The 19,787-nt window shown below is 39.0% G+C and overlaps 1 protein-coding gene across 2 annotated transcripts in view; it reads right to left on the reverse strand.

The window, feature by feature from the left end:
• Positions 1 to 1,795: 1,795 nt before the first annotated feature.
• Positions 1,796 to 19,787, reverse strand: part of LOC113063272 (adenylate cyclase type 1-like) — a 42,496-nt gene continuing 24,504 nt past the window's right edge. The window contains exons 10-20 of one of the 2 annotated variants that reach the window (XM_026233535.1): positions 16,271 to 16,368; positions 16,034 to 16,118; positions 14,668 to 14,757; positions 14,236 to 14,489; positions 13,780 to 13,918; positions 12,891 to 13,007; positions 7,914 to 8,060; positions 7,676 to 7,774; positions 6,404 to 6,518; positions 4,794 to 4,918; positions 1,796 to 4,713 (exon numbers count right to left, since the gene is read on the reverse strand). In XM_026233535.1, coding sequence (XP_026089320.1) covers positions 4,405 to 4,713; positions 4,794 to 4,918; positions 6,404 to 6,518; positions 7,676 to 7,774; positions 7,914 to 8,060; positions 12,891 to 13,007; positions 13,780 to 13,918; positions 14,236 to 14,489; positions 14,668 to 14,757; positions 16,034 to 16,118; positions 16,271 to 16,368 — 1,578 coding nt within the window. In that variant the 3' untranslated portion in view covers positions 1,796 to 4,404. The remainder of the gene's footprint in view (positions 4,714 to 4,793; positions 4,919 to 6,403; positions 6,519 to 7,675; positions 7,775 to 7,913; positions 8,061 to 12,890; positions 13,008 to 13,779; positions 13,919 to 14,235; positions 14,490 to 14,667; positions 14,758 to 16,033; positions 16,119 to 16,270; positions 16,369 to 19,787) is intronic. The other variant, XM_026233536.1, reaches the window with a different exon arrangement.

The following is a 19,787-nucleotide window of genomic DNA, read 5'->3' on the forward strand; positions in this document are numbered from 1 at the left end:
TTACCATTTGAGAGACGAGGAAAGGAATGGGCTTGGTTAAGAAATGGAAGAGCAAGCCCAGGCCTGATCTGACACTTCTACAGTGTGTAAGCTACAGGACAGACTGGAGATTTTCCATAAGCAAAGCTCCTTGTTAACTCACAATAGGTTCAATAGGCAGGGCTGAGTATTCCATTGCATATAGTGGCACAGGTAATTCAGCAGGGATAGTTCACACACACACACACACACACACACACACAAATTCCGTCATAATTTTCTCACCCTCATGCGGTTCCTACTTTCTTTCTTCTATGGAACACTCATGGAGATGTTAGGCACAATTTATCTGCTCGTTTCCATAAAATGAAAGTAAATGGGGACACGTGCTGTAGGGTAGGGTCACATGCACCAGTTTTTTGAGTTAGAGAAGACATGACTAGTACTTATATACTACTATACTATATATAAATAAGCCATACTTCACCCAAAATTGAAAATTAAGCCAACATTTAGTTCCAGACTTGTATGAGGTTCTTCCTTGCACTGAACACAAAAAAAGATATTTTCAAGAATGTTGGCAACCAGACAGTTGCACTTCTATAGTGTGAATAAAAATATCATGGAAGTCAATGGCTACATGCAACTGTTTGGTTGCCAACATTGTTCAAAATATCTTCTTTTGTGCTGAGTGGAAGAACGAAACTCACACAGGTTTGGAACAAGAGGAGGCTGAGTGTATGATGACAGAATTTTCATTCTTGGGTGAACTTTAAGCTGTGGAAGCAAACTTGCATTCAAATCCTGCATCATTCATGAAAATGTTCTGATTTATAAAAACGGTCTTTGATGCAGAAAAGTGCTCAGTGCCTTTTCAGGTTCTAAACAGGTGTTTGCACTTTTCCTTGTGGCAGGGAGTCGGAGTACTGCAGGAACTTGGACATCTAAGAGACTTCTTTTCTATTCCACAGAAAGTGCAGGTTTAGAACAATAGGTTGAGTAAATAAATACATAAATTTCATTTTGAGGTGAAGTTCATTTTGCAGTCATATGACATCTATTTAATTTTTTTTCCTCTGTTGTTGGGTAGGGTAGTATGTTTTATACTACAAGATGCAGGGTAATGTCAATAACATGATACACTATATAAAGTTTAAGAGTGAGGTTTGACCTTATTGACCAGGATATGATAACCAGTGACTAAAGTTACGAGCGTGGGTCATGCTGAAAGGTCCATCCATCCTGACACCCTGATGTGATTGTGTATACAGTATCTAAGTTTCTCTTTCATAAATAACAGTTGCAAGTTGTGTCCAGCAAATGTGTCACATCCTGTATATTTGCTACTTACACATGCCAGCCTGATAAGACCTCTTTGTTTTCCCTTGTTCTCTAAAATGCTTAGGAACGGGCACATCCTGTATATGAAAAAAAACACAGATCCCGGTCGGAAAACCGTGGAAATATGCAGAAAAGAGAAGTGGGACAATAGGCCGGATCTACGGCAGTTCCTAAAAGCCTCGATGTTCTGAAGCACTGTAGTTTATTTCACACATTAATCTAATGCAAATGCCCAGGCATGAAAACATGGACATTTATGGGATAAGAAACTGGTTTTCCATCTCAAAAAAATAAAATTAAACATTAAATGAAAAAGTTATTTTTTTTATTTATTTTTTTTTTATGTGGTTTTCAATAAAATAAAATAAATAACAGAAAAAAAGAGAAGAAAAAGAAAATAAAATGAAAACAATATTTGAATCTTCCTTGTTTGCCCCAGTTGTTTTTTTTCCAGTTAAACAATGTCATAACTCTCAGGTCATTCACTCTCACAATCAGTTCATAGATTGACGTCTCCTTATTCAATGTCAAGGCCACGTCTACGACAGCACAACCATTGCAAACAGCACGCAGAAGCCCCACGTCGTCTCTTATTGTTATTTTATTCCTGAACAGTGCAAACACAAGTATAAAAGATCTCAATATGAAATTTACATTCACATAGAACCATCGCAATAAATACATTAGAACCCCAAAAAGAGCACAGATATTACAAATCATCAATAAAATACTCTTTTAGTTTACTCTACAATATATTTAATACGTACAATAATTTTGACCCGTATCAAATATGAAAATATCTAATCGACATGAAAATCTATTCTATGATTTTACTGTGCACACTTTATGCATTATTAGTTAATATATTATTAATGTTCATAACAGCAGTAAGTTAGGCCACTGTAGTCAAAATAGATTATATTAAGCCATATCAAATAGAACCATTTAGCTGTTTGGCTACATTTGTTGGATCATAAAATCTGAAATATTCAGTGATACGATAAGCATTTTGGCATTTGGCATTCATATCATAAAAACCAAAAATGTACATAGATGAAACTCGAATGAACAGCTCCTTACTTTACGTTAATAAATATGTGAAATTCCGTGTATGTTAAATGAAGCCTAATGCAGCGAAACAATATATATAATCAGAGAGATCATTCCTGAAAACGTAGCTTAATTAAACGTTGAAAAATAAAAAAGGAATAGCCCATTTGCGAGTCAGTATTGAGCCCCATGTGGTTCAATCAGTCCATATTAAAGTAAAGTTCGAAATGGAACCGAATGCACACAATGTCGCAGAGTTGCGCTATAAAAGAACACAGTTTGATATGTTGGTAACCGTATGTTTTGGCAGATTTTCCAAAAGATACACTTTCTCTAACAGACCCTGGATAAAAAGGCAGTCACTTCAAGAGCTTGACAAGGCGCCAATGCTACAAAACTCCCAGAAAGCTTTCCCCACAGCACCACACATGGACCAGGTAAGCAGATACGCCAAAGGATGAAAAAAAAAAAGATGTTTCGGTTCATCGAGGCCTTTATTCTGGGCTTCATGCTGTGCTACTAAAGCATGTCTGGCAACATATCTTCAACACTTGGTTTTCTTTTTGCAGTAGGCATGCATTAGAGACACAAATCAGTTATCAAATAGAGCGACGTGACAGAATTACAGCATGCTGAGAGGGACATGCAGAATGGCATGCGTGAAGCCAAACTTCATTAGCTAGGCATCATGGGAAATCTATCAAAGATACAGTAATAGTACATAAAGAAAATCAAAAGATCATTCTGAAATGAGGCTTGTGAGGCTTTCCCAACTGAGAGCAGATTTGAGATGTTTGCATGCTCTGAAACAGATGCACTAAAATCCCGATGTTTAACCTAAGATCTAGACTGCACATGACACATCCAGCACTAAAATATCATGCATGTTCAACCGCTGGTAAAGATCATTCCGCAAGCACAGTGAGAGATGCTACTGTTGATAGGAGAATCTGAAAGCGAAGTGCCACTTAGAAAAACCACAGACCAAATATATGTGGAATAAATGTATGTCAAGCAATTTGATCACACACTGGAAGCCAATTTGGTTGCTTTTTGTGAATAGTATTATCAGTGACAGCCTCGATTGTGCTGACCTCTCGATTGTATCGATAGTTCATGTCCTTTGCGCTTATTTAACGCAATGGGAACGGCTGTCATGTTATTCCTGGAAAGGATTTCCCAGAGAGCAAAGGGCAGCAGCAAGTGCATACAGATGTTTTGTCCAAGCACCAAGTGCGTACAAACATCACATACAGGAAAACTGTGCTGATCCAACCCACGCAAAGTTAAACATTTACCCACGTCACACACCCGACCGACTTTCTGTAAATGATTACAAAACAGGATAGTGTTAGCATTCACTAGTAAATCACTGCAGTCTCTGATTCACTACGGTTGTTTAGAATTTCTACATCTTTCTCTCTGCATACACAGACGAGTGCCTGAAAACTGTAGAGCTGGGAATCACTTTGCTAACATCTGTAAACCCGTGACGTGTTCTTCATGTAAACAATTTCTTCAAAGCATATCTCAATATGAGGAACCATCTTTTCCTTTGTCTTTGTAGGAAAAACCCAACACGTGTTCTGTCGTCTCAGAAACTGTCTCGTACAAAATACAGCGCTGTCATAAACAAAATGTTAGGTCCTCGCCACTCAAAATATGAATCGCCGTGGCATCTCTTGACATTTTCAGATGCAAGATAACACATGCACACAGACACACACTGGGTATGTGTCTCCTCGGCTGGTGTGAAGCTGCCTTTTGCAGTAGATCGCATGCTCCCGTTGAGGAGACCCTGATATCCTGTTGGTCGGGGAAGACTCAATAAAATACACGCATACGCACACGGAAAGACATACATGCTTATTATGTACTTGCATGAAGGGGAGAGGGCCTTTCTCGGTTTGGCACGTTTGAATGTTTCTCTCCTCAGTTTTTCATCTTACTTCCTACCTTGTGCTCGGTTTCCCTCCCTGCCTCTGATGTACTAATGCATCGATTGACACCCCATAGAACCAGTCTTCTTGGCGATCACACCTCCATCTCCATGTCGACGGAAACGGAGGGCAGGTACATAATGCTGTTGTTTGGGGTGCTAACATGCGCTATGGTGTGACTTTTCACCCCGTAGCTGCTGACAGCAGGCGCTGATCCCAGTTTGGTCCGGATGCAGGGGCTTGACCCACGCTTGGGGCTCTTGGGTCGCATGTGCTGCCCAGCTTGCGCGGTTCGGCCCTCCAGAAAGTAGGTGAGCATTTGACCTTTGCCCTTCACGCTGACCTGGCCACGACACTGGAAGTGATAATAACCAGAGAGTAGGCGGAAGACTTCCTCAGTAACCTGGGATGATGAAGCAAAAAATGTCAGATTAGTTTGGAGTGGCATGCTGGTTTATTAAAATGATGGTGTGTTTTTTTTACCTGTATTTTTCCCTGAATGCCAGTGCTGTCCATTCTGCTGGCGACATTGACTGTGTTTCCCCAGATGTCATACTGAGGCCTGCGAGCCCCGATTACGCCGGCAACCACTGGTCCCACGTTGATTCCTGATCAAGGAATCAACAAAAATGATTAAGTAATCAGAAATTATCATCCCTTTATCTGTTATTTTCCCATGCAAAATAGATTCTGTTAAGAAATTTGGGGATGGTTAGACTCTTTTAATGTACTTAAGGTCTTTTATGCTCACCAAGTTACATATATTTGATTAAAAATACAGTAAAACTGTGAAATGTTGCATTATTTATCTTGGTCTGGAGGTATCAAAATACACACACACGTTTGTTTTTGTGAAAAGTGGGGACATCCCATAGGCATAATGGTTTTTATACTGCACAAACTGTATATTCTATCGCCCTTCACCAACCCTACCCCTAACCCTAACCCTCACAGGAAACTTTGTGCATTTTAACCTTCTCAAAAAAAAAAAACCCTCATTCTGTATGATTTATAAGCGTTTTGAAAAATGGAGACATGGGTAATGTCCTCATAAGTCACCCTCTCCTTGTAATACCTGTGTCATAACCATGTCATTATACAGAGTTGTGTACTGATATGTCACAAAAACATGCCCCCCCCCCACACACACACACACTACAAAAGAAATACTGTAAAAACAGTAATATTGTGAAATATTAATACAATTTGAAATATATTTTATGTATTTTAATATATTATACATTTCTGAAAGATTCTTCAGAAATCATTCTAATAGGCTGATTTGATGTTTAAGAAAAAAATTATAATATTAACATAAATATAAATGCCACTACTCTCACTTTTTGATTAATGAAATGCATCCTTGCTCAATAAAATAAATAAATAAAATAAAGATTTAATAAAATAAAAACAGGCAGTGTGGCATTGAAAGAGGACAGTAGTGTATCTATAATCTTATTTTTCCTGACTATGTGGCCTTAGTTATATTAGCCTGAACAAAAAAATGTGTGTTTGAGAGGTGGAGAAAGCTATTACAGTCATTAGTATATTGTAAAATTCCTTCTCATAACTGCAATTTATATTTTGCAAATGTGGCTTGTCAAGCGGCTTAAAAATGTATTTACAGATTGCTCATTTGAGCCAGTTTTACAGGATTGTGCCAGTTCTGTCTGCCCTTCTCATTAATAATGATTTGTAGCAGGTGTGTTTTTCTGAACAGCTCCCTCTGCTAAACCTTCATTAAAAAATATATTATAATAATAAAAAATAAATAAATCTACTCAGCAACTAGAGGCTATCAGAACTGAAGGGATGGATATTATATTAACATTAACAGCAGCGTACCACTAATGCTTTAATAGAGAGGTGTTTAAATTCATGACAGAAAGGTTTTGCATTTTGTAAAGAAGTGGGTATGTAGTGTAGCTTGTTCATGCATGTGTGTATAAATGTGTGTATGTAATCCGTTCCCTACAAAGTTACGCTCAGGACATCCTACTGGATGCGGGATGTCCGGCACAATGTCCACACTCACTGACGTATTTCCTCCACTTATATAGAAGCACACATGTGGCTATAACAAGATCACTCACCAACTCGAAGCACAAAGTCATTGTAGGACTGGTAGTTGATCGCATCCAGTACGTCAAACATCTCAATGGCGAAATCAGCCACTGTGCACAGTTGCACAGAAATGGACTTCTTTACCTATTCAGGGAGAACAGAGAGAAAACAGAAAGACTTCATTCATATACCACCACCTTTTGTTGTGAAATGATAATAATAAACAGAATCATTTTTTTGATGATTTTAGGAAATGTGTGAATATTTATTCAACAATTTGTCTCATCTTTGTGTCTCCACATCAGAGTAGCACCATTTTGAAGAATATGAGCTGACCGCAGGCAGCTTACGCTCTTCTGTTTCAGCCGTGACACAGGATGCGCTATTTTATTTCAAATCAAAGCATTAATATATGTAGAAGACATATATAAAGTAAATAAAGTCATTATTTTTGTTTTATTCACGTACAAAATGTATTCTCATCGCTCATCGTTACGGTTGAATCACTGATGGCAGATGGAGTATTCTGACGATGTCTTTCATACTTTTCTGTACCTTGACAGTGTAACTTACTTGGCAGTCTATGGGACAGTCTCAAGCTTCCTGGTAATCATCCAAAATATCTTAAATTGTGTTCCTAAGATGAACAAAGCTTTTACAGGCTTGGAATGAAATGGGGGTAAGTGATTAATGACAAAATTTTCATTTTGGGGTGGAGTATCCCTTTAATGCTCTTATTTTTCAAGATTTTACAAGGACAATTATACACCGACAAACACACACAAGCACTAATTTGACTAATTTTAATTGTTGACTTTAAAAATATAGATAAACTAAAATATATTTTTAAGAGTAAACCTCACTAAATCTTGTTAAATTTATACTTAAATGAATTTAATTAAAACTTTAAAAATAAAGTTGCTCTTTTAACTTTCTATTCTGTTTCTTGAGCAGCAAATCAGCACATTAGAATGATTTATGAAGGATCTTGTAACACTGAAGACTGGAGTAATGATGAACAGTTATTTCTAATAGTAATAATATTTCACAATATTACAGTTTTACTGTATTTTTGATCAAATAAATCCAGCTCGGGTAGAAATACTTAAATAAATAAATAAATAAATAAATCAAAATGACAAATCTTACCGACCCCAAACTTTAGAAAATTGCATTCTCTAAAATCAAGCATTTTTGCTCCTCAAATAATCTTGTTTTAAAGTCATTTAGATAATTTTACTGGAAAATTAGGCAAAAATTAATATTGAGAAAATGATTTCTCTAAATCACACTCTGTGTACCTTGGATCCTGCAGTGGGGACGAGTCCGACCGCAGCCATGTATGTACTGCCAATCGTTTTGATCTTCTCAATGTCTCTGTAGCATTCCTTATCCATCAGCTACAAACAGAAAGAGAAAGAGAAAGGGAAAGAGAGATGGTGTGAGAGAGAAATAATTTGAGCCTAGAGTGGGATTAAGGTAACTCAGACACTGAGCCAAAACATACATATCTTGGGCTGGGAGACAATCAATTCTCACCGCATCAAAGTCGGCAATGATCTCGTTTAGCAGCCGGAGGCATTCCACACCCATGTTGTTTCCATCCAGCTCAATGTAGAAGTCATTAAAGTTGGGGATGGAGGCGAACAGGACACCCACCTGAGAGTAAGACTGATAATACAGGTCCTGTAAAACAGTGAAAGAGCAGTAAGGAAAGAGCCATGAGACCCTCAGGGGATGATATCACTGATCCAGGCTGAGCTGGAAATATAACAGCCGTTAGAGAAGGTAAGTCTCCTGTAATTAGTCACGACACACAACATGCATGAACTGGACAAGTTGACTTTTGTCAAAGCTAAACCTGGTAGCGATATTAAAAGGTAGAGTATATTAGACTGTCCTGTCCATCTAAAATCAATGAGACAACTACATCCCAGTTTTACATAAGATAGGGCTTCTCTTGCTCTTCTGAAATAGAAGGATTTGATTTACCATGTAGACATATTGGCCACGTACACACTGCAAGGTTTTGGGAGTGACAACCACATTTAAATACAGATATGACTCCATTTAATTATCATTCTACAGTTTATCTATGGAGTATAGGAGTCACTCCCAAAATTATGATTTGGACATAACCATAGCTACAGTTTGGTGTCTTATAAACAGGACACATTGCACCAAAAGATTAATATAACTGTGCATTTTTGTTAACCAAACTAATATAAAAATTTACAAGCATGTATGATTTTAGTCTGACTAATTTGTCAATAAAAAAAGTCATTTTGATTTAGTTTTAGTCGGTCTTTTGACTAAAATGCCGTTTAGTTTTAGTCATATTTTAGTCATCTGAACTGTTTTTAGTTTTAGTTGACTAAATATCATAAGATTTTAGTCAATTAAATCTACAGTAAATTTAGCCGTCTAAAATCTAATGGGTTTTGTCTAGTGCGTTTATTAAGCATTTCTCTAAGATTTCCCAACTCATTATATAGGTTTGATATTAAGGTTCCTCTTCAGGAACTCGAGCTGCGTTGAAATGCTATGGGCAATGCCCTCTGCGTGACCGCGCTGTGAATCAAATGTGTAATCAGTTCGATGGAAAGACAAGACATCATATGCGGGTGATGTCATCGACCAGAAAGCTTAAAGGCACGTGCAGCAGTGCCTGCATCACTGTTTCAGTGTCAGTCTGTGTTGTGAGTCTTATTTACTGTTGTCTATCCAGTTACACAACCATAATAGGCTCCATCATGCCCAAGGCAAAAGGAAAGAAAAGAGATAAAGAGGAGGGCGAGGCCGAGTCGCGTTATAAATTTTTTGTTCCTCCCTGCCCACATTACATCACGAGCAGGGATACACGCAGTCTATGCGTGGCTATACGTGTGAGCGGAGCACGCACAGTCAGCTCTCTAGGATTCTCTGGGTTCAGAAGCCTGCACTGGAGCTACTTCCTCCCAGGGTTAAGGCTCGATGCTTCGCCTGTTTTCCTCTGACGAGGTTGACGTGGAGAATGTCAATGAGGTCTCACCCCCTCTATCGCCCCAGCACGAGGAGCTGCTGGAGGTGGTGACTTGTGCGGTAGTCCAGTTAAAAATCAATAGGCCCGTCCAGAGACAAACCGACCTGCAGCAAAGCAAGCTGGATGAATGCTTCCTGCAGTCAAGGCCACCACCTTCATGCAGGGGCCTGCTGACCTCGACATTGAGGTGTCGAGGTCATGGGCTAAGCCTTTCTCGACCCGCCTCTTCATCCTTGCTTCTGATTACTATGGATATGTGGCAGGGTTGATTGAGCACGGTTACAGGGCAGAACCCTGGGTTGAACAGATGCTCGACAGCTATCTGTCCCCTGGCGCGGCATCATCCTTGAAGGCTTCGGCGCTTCGTACTACGTCAGCGCTGGTGGGCAAGGGGTAAGCGGCATCAGGTCAGGCCGGTGCGTGTCTGCACACAATATCTGTGTTACAGGCATACCAGGCAGACCTGCTTAAGGAGCTAGATAAGGGTGAGGAGCTTAACTCTGATAACATCGCAGATTTGAGGAGAACTGCTGATCTCGCTCTCCACGCCACCAAGGAGACCGCTCGTGCCATTGGGTAGTGGTGGCTCAAGACCAAGGGATTTTCCCCGAAGAGGAACCTACTTCGAGCTATCAAGGTTATGCGGCGGTGCATCCGTGGCTTAGACATGTGGAAGAATCCTTGGTTCTTGAATCAGGGTCCTTGCTGGGAGATCCTTCTCACAGTGTAACGATAGAAATGGACAATAGCAACATGGCATATCAATTGTCTGGAGATGCTGGCCATGTATCGAGCATTAAAACACTTTCTCCCAGATCTGAGAAGTCACCATGTGTGAATGCGCAACCACAACACATCAGTGGTCTCTTGCGTCAACCACCAAGGAGGTCTGCGTTCACGACCTTTGTACAAGCTGGTGCACCAGATCCTTGTGTGGTCCCAGGACAAACTACTCTCACTCAAATCAGTATATATTCCTGGGTATCTCAATATGGTAGCAGGCATCCTGTGGAGAAAGGGGCAGAGGCCCGGGGAATGGATGCTTCACCCCGAGGTGGTGAAGCAGATATGGAGAGTTTTTGGCCAGGCTCAGGTGGACTCTGCTCCTCTGGGACTGGACGCTATGGTACAGACTTGGCCGAGGCTTCGTCTGTAAGGTTTCCCCTGATCGCTCTGCTCCCGGTAGTTCTGGCAAGAGTAAGCCGGGACAGGGTTCAGCTGTTATTAGTATCCCCGTTTTGGCTGGGCAGAGTATGGTTCTAAGATCTGAACTCACTCTTTAATGGCTCACCATGGTAGATTCCAGTCAGGACAGATCTACTCTCACAGGTGCAGGGTATGATAATTCACCCTTGCCTGGAGTTGTGGAAACTGTGGGTGTGGCCCCTGAGGGGGCACAACTCATAGCATCCGGTCTCTCAACTGAGGTTGTTGAGACCCTACTCTAATCCAGAGCTCCCTCAATGAGGAAACTGTACGCCATGAGGTGGAAACTCTTCAGCTCATGGTGCAAAGACTGCCAGCTTGACCCAGCTAACTGCCCAGTTGGTACAGTTCTGGAGTTTCTATAATTCAGGTTCTCTGCAGGCTTGACCCACTCCACCTTAAAAGTTTATGTGGCGGCCATTGCAGCCTACGATGTCTACCTCGGTGGCCAGTCGGTGGGAAATCACCCCCTAGTGACACGTTTCCTCCGCAGTGCGCTGAGGCTGAGGCCCCCAGTATGGTCCTGTGTTCCGCACTGGGACTTGGTTGTGGTGTTAGAGGCTCTCTGTAAAGCTCCATTCGAGCCGATTCAGAAGAAGCTTAACTGTATGTGTCCAATTCTAGCGCTGTACACATCCATCCACAGAGCTGCCCTGTGGAGAAGGAGCTAAGCAACTAAGCAGACCCTCAGCTGGTGGATAGTCGAGGCTATCAACCTGGCCTTTGAGTCCTCTCACCTCCCCTCACCGATGGGAATCAAGGCTCACCTTAGCTTCCTGTTCGATGATGTCACCCGCCTATGATGTTTTGTTTTTCCATTGGGCTGATTACACGTGATTCAGAGCATGGTCACGCAGAGGGCGTTCCCCATAGCGTTTCGACGCAGCGGCTCGTTCCCTTGAGGAACCATGGTTACATACACAATCTGAGACATTTTATCATAATAGACACTGATTTAACTGCGGTGACAGACAGCAGGACTTTATGTTAAAATGAAATAAAACCACTTCTTATAAAGAACAAGAACATGGTCTTCTTTTTAAAGAAATACCAATGATAGGATAATTATGTAATCTTTATAGCAACTTGTTTACCATATACTTCATTCTTTCAAGTAGATGTAACTATTTCTATAAATAAATTTAGAAAAATTTTTAGGGCACTAAAGTTTTTCAGTCAAGAGCAGTACATGATTTTCTGTCTTTCTTTTGTTACTTGATTTACATCAGTGACTTGGACAATAGCAACTAAATTAGGCTGCTATCCCTTTAAAACCTAATTCACAGCTGCAAAGGATGCAATGTACTGATATAAGTTCTCCCTACTGTTTACAATCAGATGTAATCAACTGTTTACGTGTTATTATTTTTGTGTGTGTGTGTGTATGTGTGTAATTCTCTGTTCATGATACGCGAAAGAGTACTCATGCACTTTGAGACACACTTTCTGTGTATGCTTCAGTGTCTGCGCTTAAAAAAAAAGGGACCGAATTGAGCTATCTCTTCCGTCGCCAGAATTATCCATATATCTGCTCTTCTCTTACTACCACATATTGACCTGTTTTAACGTTTTATGCGACGTTGCAGCAAGTGTATGTTAGCTTATGTCCCTTCCAATTTATATGTAGGATACGCATCTAACCTCTGAACCACGCAGATTCGTTCTGAATAAATCTCTTCCCAAATCATCTCTCCCTTACATTTTCATTTTGTTTTTTTTAGTTGAATGAAAATGTCAATAGATTTACGTAGTAGTTTTTGTCATTTAAAAAGAGTTTTAGTTCATTATCATCTCGTTGTCATCTGTGAAAAAAATTTTTGTTGACAATAATTATTTGTCTACGAAAATTAACACTGTTCACAATCCACGAGTTCACGAATCCGGATGGAGTGGCTGAGCATTTACACTACACACAATCACAATGTTATCTCATTAGCATGATCAAAACACATGCTATCATCAAAGCATCTTATCTGACCTCTCACCTAATTGGCAGCTGGATCATAACAACAATGCCATAAAGTGGTGACAGGGAACTACAACAAATGAGATGTACTGTACATTATTAGACAGAATGAATTTAAACCTGACCTGGTTTATTTTCTTAATAAATGTATATGGTCATATTGTGCTTATCTTTTCTGAAGAAAGTATGTATTTATTAGTTGCTTAGTAATGTGTCACATTATTGTAAGTAATTTGTAAGTGTATGTGTAAGTTATGTAAGTAAATTGGTATCTCATGTTGTCTTTAGGGTTATTCTTTGTGATCTGTAAATGAAATCTGACCATGTTTCGCGGGTTGGACAGCAGAAAGTGTTGAGCTACATGTGCAGGCAGAAGGTTAAAGAGAATCCTTTTATTGTCCAACTTCACTCTCTCCATGTCATCTCTGTCCTCCTCAGCCTGTGGACAAAACACACAAATTGACAATTCGCTACATACTCATATTACAGTTACTGGAGATTTTAGACTGAGTTTAGTAATCAAAATATTTTGTGTTTATATAAAATAATATTCTGAAAACAAAACATCCACTAGAAGGCACTGCTGCTGTGGAAATAGCTTGCTTTCACAGTGCTGATGATGCTTAATATTTAGTGCTTTCTTTTCTGTATGAATCCTCTCAAGAAAAATATGGAAGGGGTACAGCTACTGTATTTTTTTATTAAAAAAAAAATCTAACTTGTTGAGCAGAAGAGCATGATATGACACCTAACTTTTGAACAGTATTGTGTGTGTGTTATTTTGTTGTATTTCTTTTACATTATTATTATTATAACTATAGTTTCCGGTTAAACTAAATTCAGTCAAATATTTCTCACACTTGTCATTTTTGAGTGTAATATGCAACAGCTATCAATCAATAGTTTGTGGACGATCTGTGTGCATGTTGCCTGAATCTGTGGAGTTATTTTTTATTTTTTTTTGCATATTCTGAACTGATTTTTGGGGAACAATTCTGTCAAATGGACTATGGAATACTTCACACACAGCTGAAAAACGTAAGCTTACAAGGAGCAAAAGGATGGACAAAACTGTATAAATCCATGTCAAGTTTTGCTCACATAGATTCTGTGTGAGCCTGTTCATATGATGCATTCTAGAACTAGACACACACGCACACACACACACACACACACACAAAGAAACAAAAAACTCTAATGTTTGCACATACATGTGCACTCACCTGGGTGGCCCAGAGGTAGTCCAGTCTGAGTTTGAGGTCCAGTTGTCTGCAGTGAAGCACTAGAGCTCCAGAAAACAACAGCATTGCCAGAACCGGGTCATAGCCATGTGTGTGAAAGAATCCACCTCTACACACACACACACACACAAACATGACACTCATCAGATAATGAGATAAGAAAATATTCAGACTTTTGATCGTAAAAATGTTTCTTCAAGATTTTAAATTAATATTTTAACAATTGAATTACACTTTTGCATGTTCACAGTTTTTTTTATGTTGTTTAATAATGTCATTACATGCATGTAAACAAAATATTTTATTTATTTTTATGATTACATCATTTTCAATATCTTTTCATCAACTCACAAACCACAGATTGGGAAACCCTGAGACAATCAAACTATACGCACTCCTATAACTTTTGTGTTTTGCTTGACTCACCCTATGGCCTTCCGGTAGCCGCTGGTCTCCATGACGACAGTGTGGAGGATGTTGAGAAGGAGAAGCAGGAGGATCTTGGGTAGTGATGACACACGGAGGTACAGAGCCACAGAGAGCGACGCCATCACACATGATAAAAATACATACGGAGTGTATTTGCACACCCCGGAGCCCACGCCGGTCCTGTTGACTGTGACGACTGTCACCATGGAGACATTAGAATTCCCCTCCAGTGACCACGGAACACATTCCACCTGTAGGTACAGCAACACATACACACTCAAGACAAGAACATCTGAAAGAGACTAATAAATAAACACACATTCGGAAGTTAAATAAAGGTAGTATATATATTTTTCTCAGTGTATATCCTATGAGCATCACCCTCAGTCATACAATTGTCACTCTCTTCTACTGAACACACACACTCACCACACACCCCTGGGTCACGGAGTACATCAGCAGCACCAGAAACCCGCACAGGACCATTCTGATCTGCAGGGTCAGACAGTCAGGAGAGCACTGAGAACACAGACAAAAACAGGAGAGAGCAATCAGCAAACCTCAAGAACAAATGCACTGAAAACAATTACTTCCATGATGCTGAGGTGCTGTGGGTGGTTGCTAGGTGGTGCTACGGTGTTCTGGATGGTTGTTGGTCAGTGGATGGTCAATGGATGGTTGGTGGTACTAAGTTGCTCTGGTTGGTTTTTAAGGTGTTGCAATGTGACTGTTGGTGGTGGTTTCTAGGTGGTGTTATCTTTCTCTAGCTTGTTATTAAGGTGCTTTGTGGCTTTTAGGTGGTGCGGGTTGCTCTGTGTGATTGTTAGGTGATGGCAAGGCATTCTTGGTGGTTGCTAGTTGGTGCCAGAAGGTTATGGATGGTTGCCTGGTGTTGTCATGTGGTTGCTTAGATGTTCTGTTTAGATGTTACTGCAGGTGATGGCAGGCCAATCTAAGTGGTTTCTAAAGTGTTGCTATTATGGTTTGTAGGTAGGGTGCTCTTGGTGATTGTTAGGTTGATGCTCTGTTTACTGCAAAGTTTCTACAGTGTTGTTCTGGATTATTGCTGGGTGGTGTTTTGGGTGGTTGCTGGAGTGTTGCTATTTGTCGCTGGAGATTCTTAATCCTCCTTTCCATTCTTTCAATCATTTTATGTATACAGTACAGCGACATTTCATTATTGTCTATTATTGTGAAACCCACGAGACACAATAAAAACACAGCTCTGTTCACAGTGTCCTCCATCCTCCTGTTGTTAATGTTATTCTTCTTTGTTAACGCTGCTGAATGCCGCGCACAAATGACATCGCTGTCGACCGGCTTACGTCACGGTCGGTGCAAATGCAACCCTTTAAATTGTACCTGTAAATAGTTTGTGCAAAATCGTTATTACTGTACATTTAGTTACACTCTTTCAGTGATTCTGTACTGATTCTGAACATTTCAGAATCGATTCTGAGCTTGGTTTTTTACCTGCATAGGGCATGTGTGTGCACTAGACTAGAGACAATCACGGCGAGCTTCATTGCACAGGATATGTGCTGTGAGACACGTGCGCATTGCTTGACATTGTGCTTCCATCTGCCGTTATTACAAAGTTTTACTTTAGAAATGCTTTCATTTATGCCGTTTGGAATGCAGTATGTATCAAATCTCATGTACTGAAAGAAAAATACATTTGTACGGTATAAAAATCATTATGCCTATGGATAGACCACAAAAAAACAAGTGTGTGTGTGTGTGTGTGTGTGTGTGTGCGTGTGTGTGTGTGCGCATGTGTGTGTGTGTGTGTTACCTGCACATGAGTGATGTGAAGGTACATCACACTTGCCATGTGGAAACATAAACAGAGAACCAGCAGAATCACAACCAGAAGACCTCTGCAGCAAGAGAAAGAGAGAGGATGTTATAAACATATGTTGTGTGATGCACCTGAGCATGTAAAATGATCAATTTAGTGTGTCTGGCAAAAAAAAGAAAAAAAGGGTGTGTTATGTTGACATGTCAGGTATTGTGTTTGTGATTTACATACTGAGGAAAGATGAGGAAATAGACCACTGCAAAAAATGAAGTGAGGACAAGCGAGATAACCACCGCACTGATGAAGGCATCGTCATACACTTGCTGATACTGTGTGACAGAGAGAGAGACAGAGACAATTTGATAGGTTGTAGCAATCAGTTTTTCTACAGTACGTGTGTTTCTTTGGCTACTGTATGGGCACCCTAAAACATGTTTTTCCTGCACCATCATTCTTGAATGTCATTTCCACCATATTTAAAATCAATATTTCTTTTGTCATGAAATGACAATGATGGAAAGTTTTTATTTAATTTTTTTTGTTAATAGGGTGAGACTTTTGTCTTGCTATGGCTAATTTTACAACTAGCATCTTAAACACACACACTTAAATAAAATGTCCACACAATTAAATACATCTTTTCACAAAATTTGACAAAATTGCAGCTTGATTGAAAATATAAACACTACAAATAATGTTATGTTCTGTTCAAATGATATTAACACATTTTCTTAGTTTTCATTACAACTTATCCTTCATTTGCGCTCTTCACTACCACTCTTTTGTTTCCTTGGTAACAAATAACCCTTTTTTTGTTGGCTGTGATAAAAATTCTGCCACACTTGAGGGAGAGTTTGAGTAAAACTAAATAATTTTCAAACAATAAGTTGTTAAATATGTAATCATTTCATTCAGTTATATTATCAGAATTTTTTTAATGTCATAATATTTTTAAATATATTTTTAATACTGAAAGTCTGGGACCGTTAAATCTACAAGCATTTAAAAAAAAGATAAATAAAACATTTATTTAAAGGCACCTTTCAGAGCACTCAAGGACTTTGTAAAGTTGAGTGATGATGATAGAATCAAGACAACAATACAACAAATATTGGCATTAAATAATGAAACATTTATCAGAGAAAGCTAATTTAAACATGTGAGTTTTAAGACATGATTTAAAAGTAGTAAGACTTTCTAATATAGACTGTGAAAGAGTATTCTAGAGATTAGGAGCAGCACAACTAAATGCCCTCGACCCCATAGTGGCCAAACGAACAGAAGGTACAACAAGGGAAACAGATGAAGAAGATCTGAGAATACGCTTCGGGATATAAATTTGAATCAAATCAGAGAGATATTGGGGTGCACAATTATGAAGAGCTTTAAAAGTGAGAAGTAAAATAGTATAATCTACTTGATATTTAACAGCAAGCCAGTGAAGATGGTAGAGAACTGGAGTGATATATATATTGATGGAGGAGGTTCTAGTAATTATACGGGCAGCTGAATTCTGGACAAGTTGAAGTTTGTGAAGGAGTTTGTAAGGTAGCCCAAATAGAAGAGAGTTACAGTAATCAATGTTTGAGGTAACTAGAGCATGTACAAGAATAGCTGTGGAATTTGGTGTGAGAAATGGATGAAGGTGGCTGATATTCCGTAAATGGAGATACGCAGACCAAGTAATATTGTTCACACGCTTTTCAAAAGATAAAGTTCTATCGAGGACTTTTAACCTGAGTAGATGGAGACATTACAGAGTTATCAACAGAAAGTAAAAAACTGTTGGATTTTGACTAATTAGATTTGGAACCAACAGGGAGAACTTCTGTTTTGTCAATATTCAGCTTGAGAAAGTTACCCGAAAACCAGGATTTAATCTCTTGTAAGCAGACCCAAAAGAGAGGTAGAAAGAAGGGTAGAATTTAGCTTAGAAGATAAATAAAGCTGGGCGTCAGCATAGCAATGAAAACTGATGCCATATTTCCTAAAAATGTTACCAAGGGGTAGTGAATAAATAATAAATAAAAGAGGGACAATAACAGAGCCTTGAGGAACACCAGCTGTAACAGGTGAAACATATTATCGAAAATGTTTAAGTTGAACAAACTGAGTGTGCCCAGAGAGATATGATCTGAACCAACTAAGAGGGACACCAGTAATACCTATAGAGAGTAGTCTATCTAAGATAACTTGATGAAAAATTATTTTAAAGACTGCAGTTAAATCGAGTAGAATAAGTATAGTTAAAAGTCCAGAATCAGCTGACATCAGCAGATCATTCATAACTTTTACCAAAGCAGTCTCTGTACTATGCAAAGGGCCGAAACCAGATTGGAATTTTTCTAACTGACTATTTTTTAAAAGATGGGAATGAACCTGAGATGAAAAACCTTTTCCAAAATTATTGAGAGAGAGTACAAATTGGAAATTGGGCGATAATGAGCAAAATAATAAGTCTTGCAGTGATTATAGTAACCTTAAAAGACGAAGGAACCACACCAGATGTGAGTTTAATATCAATTACTAGAACAGATAGAGAAAATAAGCAAGCTTTGACCAGGTGAGTGGGGAGTGGATCTAACTGACAAGTGGAAGACTTAGATTGTTTAATAAAACCTGATATTTCGTCAATAGTTGGAAGTTCAAAACTGTAAAATAGAGTAAAATGAGAATCACAGGAAGGTAAATACGACAGATCAGATGGCACATTATTTTGAGAGTCAATACATAAAAGTGCCCAAAGTTGAAGAAACACTGGTGTATATTCATGCAAACATGTGCTTTGTTGTATCTCTTGTGAGTGTCACAAGTAACATGTATTTTTGTGTCATTCCAGTGCAGCCTCCAGGAGATCAATGCAAAACACACTGCTTTCTGCGTAAGCTTCATTAGAGTATAAAAACCAGCATCCCCCTCATCATGATAGCCAGATGAAATGTCATTATACTTCCAGAGAGAGCAGAGAAAGCCAATGTGCTCCTGCACACATGAGTGTGAGTGTGTGTGTGTGTGTGTGTGAAAGAGAATATATGTTGTGAGTCTGACAGATTTTCCCAAATCATTACTGTTGCCCTCATTCTGTTAGGGTGGGTGGACGTCTTACATGAATAAAAAATGGGTGGGATCGGAGAGGTCTGAATATATGCAAAGAAATAGAGAACAGAGCAATTGAGAGAGCTAGTGAGAAAGGAGAGAGCAAGAGAGATGACGGGGAGAGAGGATGTTGAAAGTGAGAGGAGACAGGGAGTCATGAAGCAAAACAGAACAATGTGGGGGATGCAGCGTGCATGTCTTGAGGAAATTCTTCACTTCATCATTACACCAAGTCATTACTTCCAATTCCCTGGATCAGTTATTGCTGTATTAGGGACACCAGGGTACATTGTCACACTTTTCACTTCTGTGGATATTTACTAGGGTAAGTTTTTGTTCAAGTGTGTTTCTGCATAGCCAAACACCATCATTCAAAAGTCTGAGGTCAGTATGATCTTTTGAAAAATCCTTGGTTTCCACAAAAATATGAAGCAGCACAACTGTTTCCAACATTCATAATAATCAATGTTTCTTAAATATTTAATATTGTTAAAACTTCAATAATTTTTGTTCAAATAAATGCAGGCTTTTTAGCATAATTCAACTTGCCAATAACACTGTATTTCTGACTCTTTCACTGTATTTAAATGGTGAAACACTAAAAAAACAAACAAACAAAAAAAACATTTATGGCATATCAAAAATGTAAAAG

This window comes from Carassius auratus, chromosome 45 (assembly GCF_003368295.1).
Source record: "Carassius auratus strain Wakin chromosome 45, ASM336829v1, whole genome shotgun sequence".
Classification (NCBI taxonomy): domain Eukaryota; kingdom Metazoa; phylum Chordata; class Actinopteri; order Cypriniformes; family Cyprinidae; genus Carassius; species Carassius auratus.